General features: G+C 39.4%; 2 protein-coding genes across 3 annotated transcripts; both read right to left on the bottom strand.

The window, feature by feature from the left end:
* Positions 1–1,183: 1,183 nt before the first annotated feature.
* LOC308096457 (inhibin beta E chain-like) lies at positions 1,184–4,564 on the bottom strand (the record flags this gene model as incomplete). The annotated part of the gene is made up of 5 exons (XM_080443878.1): positions 4,457–4,564; positions 3,676–3,830; positions 3,449–3,532; positions 2,972–3,111; positions 1,184–1,333 (listed from the first exon to the last, which is right to left on the bottom strand). The coding sequence occupies exons 1-5, from the start codon at positions 4,561–4,563 to the stop codon at positions 1,184–1,186; spliced, it is 636 nt and encodes a 211-aa protein (XP_080300004.1). The 5' UTR covers position 4,564.
* Positions 4,565–7,013: 2,449 nt separating this feature from the next.
* Positions 7,014–11,411, bottom strand: LOC308097257 (inhibin beta E chain-like). 2 transcript variants are annotated; one of them, XM_080444931.1, is made up of 5 exons: positions 11,241–11,411; positions 10,091–10,238; positions 9,883–9,966; positions 9,541–9,680; positions 7,014–8,872 (listed from the first exon to the last, which is right to left on the bottom strand). In XM_080444931.1, exons 1-5 carry the CDS (start codon positions 11,349–11,351, stop codon positions 8,723–8,725), a joined length of 633 nt encoding a protein of 210 aa, XP_080301057.1. In that variant the 5' UTR covers positions 11,352–11,411; the 3' UTR covers positions 7,014–8,722. The 2 variants fall into 2 exon arrangements, with proteins under 2 accessions (XP_080301057.1, XP_080301056.1); XM_080444930.1 differs by having other exon boundaries at positions 10,091–10,245; positions 11,245–11,411.
* Positions 11,412–13,177: the final 1,766 nt, after the last annotated feature.

Here is a 13,177-nt window from a genome sequence, read left to right as displayed (position 1 = left end):
AATAAAAGATCCCACAGTGTGACTGAAATAGTTGGTTATGTAATGAGATAATATATCATATTTTACATATCCCTGTGATAAATAGGATTGCACAAATACTTGCCCTATACAACTGGATGACTTTTGGCCTTCAACACAATGTGGTAGTTGTCAGATTCAGGAATGGCTGTTATACACAGTGATTGTATCTTTTCTGGTGAGAAAACCTTTGGCTTGGGATAACCACATATTTTTGGAGGGAACATTTTTCTGCTTTATTGCCTTGCCATTTCCTAACCATGTAGGGTTGGAAAATATGGCTGCCTGAAATAGCTCTCTGCAGTGTGCACATGAGAAATATTTAAAGGAAGAGTTCACCCCCAAAAAATCTTATTTTCTATCAATTGCACACCCTATGAAGCCTTGAATCCATGGATTCTTTTTAGTTTTTGTCGCATTCCTAAGCTAATAATTTGATTCCCGTCTCCTACCGGTTAATGTATCCGGTAGGAGACACAAAGTAGATTATTTGTGTCTCCTACCGGAAATACACACGGTCATCAAATTATTTTCTTAGGAATGCCACAAAAACAAAAATAAATCCATGAAATCAAGGCTTCATGGGGTGTGTAATTGATAGAAAATAAGTCATTTTTTGGGTGAACTCCTCCTTTAAGCTAGACTGACAACATATATTTAACTTAACAAGGTCAATCTCTATTCTTCGAAATAGAGAGTAAGGACCTTAAATTGATGTACTGAATATTCCCAAATCTTTTTGCAGATATATGATCTTTTCTGGATTTATATTTAGAATAAATTAAACAACAAATTAATTTAAATCAATTGCATGAGATATTCAGCTTGTACAGCATGTTTCAACAACTAATTAGATTGGGGACTTTCAGGATGTAAAAGTGATGCAATCTGATATCATCAATTTAAAGCTAAACTATTTTCAACCATTGTGCTCCACTGATATCCATCACATTATCCATCTTCAAAGGAATCATATAAAATGTAATACAAACACAATAAGTGAGAGGGAATAAGTGCATGCATTATGTTTTCCTCAATATTTTACATAATTTATGGACCTTGTTTCTTCTGTCGCATTAAAATGCAAAGATGTTACACATTCTACACAACATGGTGCACTAGTTAACAGGAGTTAACAGACATGCACAGGACTTTAAAACCAGCCTTAGTCTTCGGTGGGCAGCTGGGTGGTGTCTGAGACACAGCCACATGTACGGGTGAGCTGCACAGAGGAGATGACAACGGTGCCACCTTCGTCCATGTACAGGACAGGCATCATTACTTGGGAGACGGACTGGCAGCATGGCATCTGGGCCTAAAAGAATGAGGGCAAGGGTGAAACATGAGTGTCATATGTTGTACAGCCTGTCAGCGTTCAAACTCCCTCCACCTCCCCGGCCTCCTCCCTGTGGCATTTAGTTTCATTATTCTGGGGATTGTACTGTGGTATCTTAACTTATGCATTGAAATGTTCAATGTTATGTTCATGTAATAACTGTATTTTAGGCTCTGCTTCGGGGGGTTTGTGATCTCAGATATTCTGTGTCATGCTTGCACAGATCATTGTATCACAGGTGCAGAGTCACACCGCCAAACTGAATGCAATAGCATTGCAATAAGTGATTATTCCTGACGAAAGTGTCTTACTGAAATAGGATATTTTGTTGACCACATAACGGCAACGTGGTTGCTATTGGTTGGAATCACAGCAAGCTTGGTCTTCAACCAGCCACGTTTTTCACATGTCCCCCCTTCTCCGCTCCCTCCATTGGATCCCATTTACTGCCCTCGACAACCCTGCAAGCTTATGCAAAGGCTATGTAACCAGTGGGATTTGTCTTGCAATATACAATTTAGGCATTTAGCAGATGCTCTTACCCAGAGCGACTTACATTAAGCAAGGTAAACACATACATCAAATGCAGAGAGACAGTATAGTGCCTCAGTAAACTAGGATCTCATGTAAACCAATAACCTAGCATCAGTTTAAACAATTCACTATCAAATGTGCAGTGAAACTAAAGGATACCTGTAAACAATGAACCTAACATCTGTCTAAATAACATGCTATGTAAATACATGTACATTTTTAACATTGTGGTCAAGAAAGCAAGCCTAAGTAACAAAAACATGAGAACAAATGACCAAGGTATGTCTGCATGGTTGTCATATCTAGGTCATGTGCTAAGGGTTGAGGTTGAGTCTGAAGAGGTGAGTCTTCAGATTACAGCAGAAAATTGGAAGTGAGTCTGCAATTCTAACTGCAATGGGGAGTTTGTTCCACAGTTTGGGAGCCAGGAGAGAGAAGAGTCTGGGATGTGTGGAGCGTTGTCCCGGGTGTTATAGGGAAGGTTCAGACAGCTTCCCTGTGTTATCTGATCTAAGTGAGAGGGAGGGGTTGTAGGGTTGGATCAGGCTTTGAAGTTATGGGGTGTCATGCCTTTTGGTTGCTTGGTAATGTCAATGTCTGTGGTTAAAAATGTAAAACCCAACACTATCGATACGGCCCTGCCCTTCTGCCTTGGTGATTGCCAGAGTTGAGCTGGCTGTCAGACGAACTGAGTACACCTGGGGTTTGGGGGAGTAGCCTATAAGGACCTCTCATTGAAACCCTCACTTTCTCTATTTCTTCTCTAGAGGCAGGTCTTGGCTGGGCTGGAGCTGCCACCTGGCCTGAGCTGGCCTAACCTTTTGTTTAGTTTTGCACCTTTTATACAAAACTCACACAGCACATTCCACACATTCACACACTGCATATATGACTTATTACGAACTTATTCACACCTCATTCCATTCGTCTTGGTTATTGCCTTATTTCTTGAATTTTAGTCAAATACATTTAAGTTAAAATGGACTCCCTTATTTTGCCATGTAAACACTTGTGATGCAGAATTCGTTAAATTTGTACAGACACAATTTTTTATATCTGCAAGAACCTTTTGTCTTGTTATACCTGTGAAGAGTTGTACTTGGTATTAGGAGGAGTGTGTGATGGACAGCGCAGGTTGTTTGGTTCCAGCAAAGGGTTGCAGGATGTACACTGGACAAGGCTGAAGCTCTCAGGATAGATCACCCAGTTGTCCCAGCCCAGATCTGTCACATAAATAGGAGGTTATGTTACATAGTTATCTACTTGCAAACAAGTACTCTCTGTCTCTGTCTCTGTCTCTCTCTCTCTCTCTCTCTCTCTCTCTCTCTCTCTCTCTCTCTCTCTCTCTCTCTCTCTCTCTCTTTCTCTCTCTCTCTCTCTCTCTCTCTCTCGCTCTCTCGCCCTCACACATGCATGTGCACACGCACGCACTCACGCACATACGTCGTAGGCACACACACACACACACACACACACACACACACACACACACACACACACACACACACACACACACACACACACACACACACACACACACACACACACACACACACACACCTTTCAGGAAGATCTGTGAAGACATCTGACAGCACTTAAAGCCAGTGCTATGTTCAGCACTGGGTGTCACAGTTAAGTCAGAGCCTGCAAAAACGGGTTGTAAATTAGAGTTCAAGTTTTAGGAGTCATATCAAGTTTGGAAATGTTTTTGTAATGAAACAAATTATGCTTGAATAATTTTTTCAAGTGTTTTGCACTGGGTTGTTTTTAATGCTGCATCGACCTACCTGTCCCATTCTGGGTTCTGTGAGTCATGGCATTGAAAGTGGACATCCATTGGTCTCTGACACTGTTCAGCCACCCAGCAGGCAGATGTGGCTCAGTCTGCAGGTTGAGAGCATCCAGGAGATCCTTCCTTATGGACTGCAATGGCCCCTGGCACCTGCAGATGGCCAGGATCAATGATACCATTGCATTACATGGTAATATGTTATTAGATAGCATGTTCCATGTTAATTAGAGGGTCTTTTTAAAAGAAAGAAAATATTTTTATATATATATATACATATATAATGTATGTTTCATCATAAATAGATGTATGTCTTCAAAACAAATGTCCCTTATTTAAAACTAAGTCATTTTGTGTGCTAATTATTGATATATTTGTTTTAAACTACTGTGTGCCAGTATGTGCCAATCGTAAACAGGTTCTCTCAACATGCTCCAACAAACTAGTCATGACCCTTCAAATACCAGGTTACTCTGGATTGTGTCACAGCCAGAAACAAAATCTCCCTCTGTCCCTTAAAAAGGCCTCAACAAACACTGAACTCATACTGTAATATGCTATAGATGCTCTAATAATTAATGACAGCCAAATCCAATATTATTTTTGAATGATTATGTAGCAACAGCAATCCTATAAAGATTGGCCTCAGCAGTATATTTCCATTTAGACAAGGAAAGGACATTATAAACTACTCAGAAAATGTGCCTCGCAGTATTAAGTCCCAAGGCCTATACTACTTTGACTCAAAGTTTTTGAGAAATAAAATGTGTAATACTAACCTGTTGCTCCTGGATGTTTCAGTTTCTCTTTCAGAAGTGTTCAGGACAAATGTCATCACCGGTGAAGAGCCCAGCAGGACCGTCATGACAAAGACTGTGATGGACATGTTGAATCTACAGTACAACTACTTTCAATACAGATGTATGGTGAGATGGCGACTGAGGTTGGTTCTTTTTTCCTGGTTGGAGGAGGAGATAGGAATGACAAGACAAGGATGCCGTAGAGCCTGGGAACCTGCCTTTTTATCTTAGTTTGGCCTTGAGATATTTAACATTGTTGTCTTGTCCACACAGTTGTGTGAAACAGACGATGTTCTACAGGAGAGAGAGAGAAGTCAAGAGCAAAGAATGCTAGGCAATAAAGAAACAAATGACAGATGTTTGTGGCCATACACTAACATAGTATGCAAACGATAATTAGTTATAACACATACGTTTATTTAAATCCCTAAACCCAGACTAACAGAACAAACCACCTATAAAAAAAATAAACAAAAAAGCAAACATTTGTCTCATACTAAATCTCCATATCAGGTTAACCAAAAAGAGTCACTTCCAAAAGATAAAATAATACAGATTTTCTTATTTGTATCAGACCAGAAGTCACATTGACAGTACTATGAAGACTACTGCAGGAGACACAAGTTCACACAAAGGGTAGTTACTGGATCCTCATACAAATCCAAAATAAGACACAGATAACTAAGAGAATAACATTGTTGTTATTATTATTCTTTTTTAATTCTTTATGTAACTTGGAAGCTTGCAACTAAATCAAATAATTGTATTATGCCCTGAACTGAACCCATTGTGTTGTTCTGCTCCAATGCATTCCAATATGAAGTAATAATTTATTATCATGTGGCTGGAATTCTTGGTACAACACCTGCATAAAATGCACGCACGGATTCACACATAATCATTGTGGGATTTATGGCCATAAATGACTAAAGTCCTTGAATGTCGGACATCTCCCACAGCTACTCCCTGTACTAACTGTGGGAGTCAACTTGGCACCTGTTCTTGGTTCAGATCAAAAGGAATCACAAAGACACTTTTATGCTCAGATGAAGGCATGTGAAGGACACATTCTGTAATATGCATCCCTCACTACTGCTGGTGTTCTATAACCAAATGTTGTTTGTTGGCATTTTAAATGCATTTTAACATTTCAAAACAAGCAGGTTGTTGTTTACAGTTACAACTCATGTCAAGAATAGAATGTAGATGTTTGAATGTTTATGGACCACAATGGAAATAAGCCTTTGGCCTTTTGTGATTATCCATTTGGCCTTTTTTCCATACTGCAGTCATTTTAGAACTGTGAAATTATTCAATCAAAGACAGCAAGAGAATCAACAGTGGAATGGGGCGAGCTTAAATGCTGGCTGCTTGACACATCACTTGTTACATAACCCACATCATGCGGTGCCCATGCATGTGACCTACTCAAGTTCAGGCAGATATTATCTGTCTGAAGCAGCTCGCAAGCCACGTATGATTTAAGTGTTGTGGGGAAATTGTGTGTAATGAATGAGGCAGCCATAGGGCAGTTGATTTGAGTTCCATATTCTCCTGTTCAGCCACAGGCAACACCTCAAATGAACTTTTTAAATAATATATTGGGATGGAGGGTGGCTGATTTAAGCAGTCACGCCTGGCCTTAGTCAAACTAATTGGACTATTATTTATTGAGGGTTTTTTTATGCAGAGCAACTGACAATGTTGAAGACCTTTTGAGAAGTGTGCAATAGACTGTAGTCATTTTTGACTGAGTAACGCCTGGATTTCTGGAGCACCCTACAATGTTCCAACCCTACAATCATTGTGCCCACCCCACCCCTTTTTCAGAGTTGTCAACAGGCATTTGTGGTTTTGCCAGAGTTAAATTATCATCCTAGATTTTGCTGTGTATAGCACACTAGACAGCTACAAAAAACAAATTTCAATAATCATGTTGGTTTTGTCATATACAAAGATTGCCATGAGAAAATAGACATACGGCACCTCTTTTTTTATAGTCAACTTTATTCAAAGAATAGGAGATATCAGTTACATTTTACTAGTGATCAAAACGACAGATGTGTCAAACACAATAAAGGATAACACTAAAAAGTCCTTGTGGTCCTATATTCAATTCATCAGCATAGCATAAAACATTAACACAATAATACATGTCATCAACAAATACAAACGCTATATGTACAAAGGAGAAAAAGGCAAAAACGGCGGCATTGAATGACACCTCCTTCCGATGGGAATTTACCCCTTGTGGTCTCCTGATAGATGTTTTTTCAGGCCAATTTGAAAGAGACCAGTGATCCTTTAATGGAGGGTGTCAGGGCATTCCACATTTTGGTGGCAGAGTAGTAGAATGAGAATTTTCCCACGTTTGTTTGGGTGGTACAAGATCATGGTCGATTGATTGAATACTTTATTAACAGTTTGCAAAAAAAGCACAGAAAGTACAGTTTAATGCAAATACAATGCTAAAAGGATTGAACCCAAGAAAGCACTATGGCTTGTTTCCATTTGGGTCCTGTGTATTCAATTCCTAGAAAATTGAGATTACCAGAGGTTACTAGAGGTTACTAGAGGTTGCTCCCTCTAGTGTTGTGGCTGTTGGTGTTAGTCCCTTTGGAGAAGTAGTGAGACAGGTATGAGGGTATTGAGGGCACTGTCCCTTTGATTATCTTAAATGCCAATTCCATTGATATTTGCTTAACCCTGTCTCCTACCGTGAGCCATCCCAAACTAGCAAAGTGTGTTGGAATTAGGTGGTGGGGTTAGGTCATGGGCTTAAGGCCAATATCTAGTTTTGAGAATTGATTAACATAACATTGGAGTTTAACAGTGAACAATATAAAATATTAAAAAGCTCTCATAAATCTTACAAAGCATATCTATCTAAGTGTTAAACTCTTTCACTATCTACTGTAGTCAAATTACTACTCTTTTATTATTACTCTTTTATTATTTTTACAAGTACTATAATGATTTGCTGAACCCTGACCACTGAATGACTTGGAGCTCATTTGCATTCTACTCTTGCATGGTAATGCTAAGGTAAAATCAGTGATATTTAATGCATTACTTTCACTCTACCCACAATACATTTTGTTTTAAAGTTATATTTTAGGTACAGTATTTTGTATCTGTACAATATTTTGCAATGCTTTTCACTGGGATGTTATCAAACATTGAGATTCACAGAAAAACTGCAGAAGGTGCAATATTGGTAAAGTACTGCGAGCGAAATTGTTAATTTGTACGATATGCATATACTGAAACACAACATGGAATATATATTTCCACATGAAAAAGCATATAACAAAACTGCAAAATGTAATTTCCCCCCAATTTAAATGACTTCCCTTTGCCTACTTTGTAAGTGACTGGGTCAACATTATTTCCCTTTGTGTCTTCTACCAGTCAAAACAAGATGAACCATGGCCAATAGTTTGTGGAAAAACACAGCACAGATGTTGCCTGTGGCAAAACATTGAAACATTCGGGAAAGAATTTGGGGAGAAGAAACAGTATTGTGAAAAGCATACAATATCCAGTAAATAGATGTTCCTTGCATTCAAATTGTACTTTGCCCAATACCACTCGATGCCATTTGGCCTTCCGCACAAGTTGGACATTTTAGGAAGCTAAGAGTTATGGTTGAGATAACTTTTGGCTTTGGACAACCACACATTTTTGGTGTTTTATCGCCTTGTCATTCCCTAACCATGTAGGGTTGGGAAATATGGCTGCCTGAAATAGCTCTGTGCAGTGTGCAGACATCAGAAATATATCCTGCCACAGAAATTGGGTGTGCAACTCAGTTCATCTGTGCTGCCAGCAGTTAGAGTAAAATGTATTCAAAGACATGCACTGCAGATGTACACTGGGCTTTGAGAACAACGAGGCTATGTTTGCCAAAAGTGATGCAATCTTATATCATTTTCACCAGTAATCCAGAAATTGGTCAATTTAAAGCTAGACTATTTTCAACCATTGTGCTCCACTGATATTCATATCATATTATCCATCTTCAAGGGAATAACATAAAATGTGATGCAAACACAATGAGCTAGTGAGAGGAAATAAGTGCATGCATTATTTTTTCCTCCAAATTTTACATAATTTTGGACCTTGTTTTTTCTGTTGCATTAAAATGCTAAGATGTTAAACATTCTACACAACATGGTGCACTAGTGTGAAAGACAAATGCCTGCCAAGGAGTTAACAGACATGCACAGGACTTTAAAACCAGCCTTAGTCTTCGGTGGGCAGCTGGGTGGTGTCTGAGACACAGCCACATGTACGGGTGAGCTGCACAGAGGAGATTACAACAGTGCCACCTTCTTCCATGTACAGGACAGGCATCATTACTTGGGAGATGGACTGGCAGCATGGCATCTGGGCCTGAAAAAGAGAAAGAGAGAGAGAGAGAGGGGCGAGGGGGGGGGTGAAATATGAGTGAGGTTTTACTATCATATAGGTTATTCTATCTATTACATCATATATCATATCATATCAATCATATTAATATCTCATAGGACAGCTCACTACCGTAGTAAGGTTTTGGTGTCGATGGTCACAGAGCATGTTTTGCAGATCTACTACTTCCTAGCCTAATCTGGATTTTTGTCAACAATTGGCTCACAAAATCAAACAATAAGCAGTACCAGTTTAAAATATAGCAGACTTAACTTTGGTGGCTAACAGGATATTGTGTTGACCACATAATAGCAACGTCCCCGGTTTAATTTGGCTGGAATTGCAGTTGCATAACCTTCGAGCTATGTATAACTCCATGGTCCTTCCTACTGTCTAAATTGCGCTTGGTTTCATATGCATCTATTTCAGCCCCACTAGTGACTAGTGAGTTAGTTGGTTTGCCAGTTTGCAGGTGTAAGGAGTAGCATAGCGGCCTCTAGGGACCACTAGTGGGACTTATCTTCTAATGTCTAAACGAGATTAAAAATGTAAAACCCAACAGATATCAAATAATTTGTCATGGGAAATGTATACATTTTGTACAAGACAATTTTCAATATCTGTAAGAATCCTTTGTCTTGTTTATACCGTACCTGTGTTGAGTTGTCCTTGGCATTAGGAGGAGTGTGTGATGGACAGCGCAGGTTGTTTGGTTCCAGCAGAGGGTTGCAGGATGCACACTGGACAAGGCTGAAGCTCTCAGGATAGATCACCCAGTTGTCCCAGCCCAGATCTGTTGGGACAATATGACATCACATACTGTAATTACCTACCACACACACACACACACACACACACACACACACACACACACACACACACACACACACACACACACACACACACACACACACACACACACACACACACACACACACACACACACACACACACACACACACACACACACACACACACACTACACTGTGTTATACCTTTCAGGAAGATCTGTGAAGACATCTGACAGCACTGAAATCCAGGGCTATGGCCAGCACCAGGTGTCTCGATTAAGTCAGAACCTACAAAAAGTGAAAATGTAAAGTTTTTATATAGATTACTTTTTTTTAAAGCAAATATTTGAATTGTTCATTATTCATTGTAATTTGCACTGTTGTTGTGCTGCGATCTGCATTTGACCTATACCTGTCTCATTCTGGGTTCTGTGAGTCATGGCATTGAAAGTGGACATCCATTGGTCTCTGACACTGTTCAGCCACCCAGCAGGCAGACGTGGCTCAGTCTGCAGGTTGAGAGCATCCAGGAGATCGTTCCTTATGGACTGCAATGGCTCCTGGCACCTGCAGATGGCCAGCATTATAAGTAAAAATGTTTGCACTGACTTGTTGCTGAACCATATCAACCTCTGACACTCTGTTGATGTGTGAATAGTTGATTAATAGTGAATGGTTGATGAATGAATAAATATTCACCAATACTGTATGACAGTGCACCCTTAGCTTAAATATATAGATAGTGAAAAGAAGTCATTATGACAATAATCTCTCAAGACAGATTCAGAGCTCCGCAGCTGCAGAATCTGTCGGCAACTCCCATTACAACGTGTAGAGTTGTTGTTATTAGGAATGAAAACAAAGGAGCACCCATTCTTGCCATGGGTTCCCAGATTGTTATGCAATACCATGTGCCAGTATGTGCCAAGTGACATCGTAAAACTTGTCTGATAGAAACTAGTTTTCTCAACGAGCTCCAACAAGCTCTGGAATCAGTTTTGTAGACTCTTGTGGAGTGACTGATTATGCTGTTAATTCTTGTGTGTACCAGCATGTTTCAGCCTTTGTCACCACTCTTTAGTTCACTCTGCTCCTGTGTCACAGCCAGACTCCAAAATCTCCATTTGTACAATACAAGTACATATACCCAGCAAACATATAGGCTACTGTATCAACTATGAACTCATACTACTGTATGTTATACTCTTTGTTTATTTAATCATTATTCAGTTGTAATAATTATTTATCCTATAGAGATTGGTCTAGTCACCACCCTTTAAATACCAGGTCACTCTGGTCCTATTCACAGCCATACTCAAAAATCTCCCTCTGTACCTCAAAAAGGCCCCAGCAAGCCCAATAGCCCATAATATTAACACTGAACTCATAATATTCTATATAGGCTTTCATGAATGACCGGCACAATCCAATATTGGTGGTAATCCTGTAAACATTGGTTTCAGCTGTATATTTCCATGTAGACAAGGAAAGGACATTATAAACCTCCACAGAAAATACTACTTTGACTCAAAGTTTTTGAGAAATAAAATGTGTAATACTACTAACCTGTTGTTCCTGGATGTTTCAGTTTCTCGTTCAGAAGGGTTCAGGACAAATGTCATCACCAGTGAAGAGCCCAGCAGGACCGTCATGACAAAGACTGTGATGGACATGTTGAATCTACAATACAACTACTTTCAATACAGATAGATGTATGGTGGGATGGCGACTGAGGTTAGTTCGTCCGTGCTAGTTGGAGGGAGGAGATAGGAATGACAAGACAAGGATGCTGGGCAGAGCCTGGGAACCTGCCTTTTTATCTTAGTTTGTCCTTGAGATATTTAACATTGTTCTCTTGTCCACACAGTTGTGTGAAACAGAGGATGTTCTAGAGAGAGAGAGAGAGAGAGAGAGAGAGAGAGAGAAGTCAAAAGCGAAGAATGCTAGGCAAAAAAAACAACTAATAAAATATAAATAGGAAAACTGACAGATGTTTGTGGCCATACTATAACACAGTATGCAAAACACAATTAGTTACAGCACAGGAGTTTATTGAAATCCCCAAACCCAGTCAAACAGAACAAAAGATCTCTTTCTAAAAAATAAACTGATGTTTAATCAAGGGATGATCTGCAAACATACTAAATCTCTATGTTCAGTTAAATCACTAAGAATAGTCACTTCCAATTGAATTAAATGATATTGATTCTTGTATTTGTATCAGCCCATCAAAGGAAGTGATAGTGATGGACTATGAGGACTACTGTAGGAGACACAAGCTCTGCAGTCATCTCTTGTGAGGGTAGCGTACTGGCTCCCCATACAAATTCAAAATGTTGATATGACATAAAAGACATTAATCGACACTGATAACAAAGAGAATAATATTGGTCTGTACTTGTCATTCAAGGACTGGAGGAGGACAAGAAACACCAAGCAATACTGAGGATCGCAATTGATGGAAAATACCTGTCTGCCTTTATGTTAGTTGTATACTATACACACATACCTCATATGTATGTAAAACATTTGTAAATAATAAGCACAATAGACTGGGGAACACTTTGTATTTGCACCTGTTTATTTTACTACGTACAGTAAATACCTCAGCACCATTATTGTGCCTATACAGTGTATAATATCTACCGTTATACCTTTTATGCACATTGTCTTAACTCCTTTATTTGTATGTAACTGCATGGAAGCTTGCACAAAACATGTTCATCTACTCATTCATACTTGGTGTTCAGTTTGAAATGCAATCAGCTTGAATAGAAACACAAACAGTTTAAATATCAGACATGAATGGTATGCTATCTTGCTACCCTGCTGTCCTCTACTATGGAGGCCTAAATAGGGAAACAACTAAAGAAAATCACTGCATTATGTCTCCAGTGTACTCTATAATTTATTATCATGTGGCTGGAATACTTGGTTCAACCCCAACATGCACACACTCACATGCGCAGGTATGCATGCACGCACACACGCAAACACACGCGCACACACACGCACGCACCCACGCACGCACGCACACACGCACACACACACACACACACACACACACACACACACACACACACACACACACACACACACACACACACACACATATATATAACCATTGTGGGATTTATGTCCATAAATGACTAAAGTCCTTGAATATCGGACATCTCCCACAGCTTCTCCCTGTAGTAACAGTGGGAGTTAACCTGGCACCTGTTCTTGGTTGAGATCACAAGGAATTACAAAGACGCTTTTATGCTCAGATGAAGGTCTGTGAAAGACAAATAATATGCATCCCTCACTACTGCTGGTGTTTGAAAAGTTGTTTGTTGGCATACATTTTACCATTTTAAAACAAATGAAGCAGGATTTTTACAACTCCTGCATAAAAACATTTACCTGAAATCCTGAAGACATGCACATTAGAAATGAATAGGCCCCATGGATCTTTTGGCCGCATAACCAAATTATTTTGGATACATTAAATTCAGTT

Source organism: Gymnoscopelus braueri (genome assembly GCF_963280865.1).
Source record: "Gymnoscopelus braueri genome assembly, chromosome: 12".
NCBI lineage: Eukaryota > Metazoa > Chordata > Actinopteri > Myctophiformes > Myctophidae > Gymnoscopelus > Gymnoscopelus braueri.
This window is presented reverse-complemented; position numbering and strand designations above follow the sequence as displayed.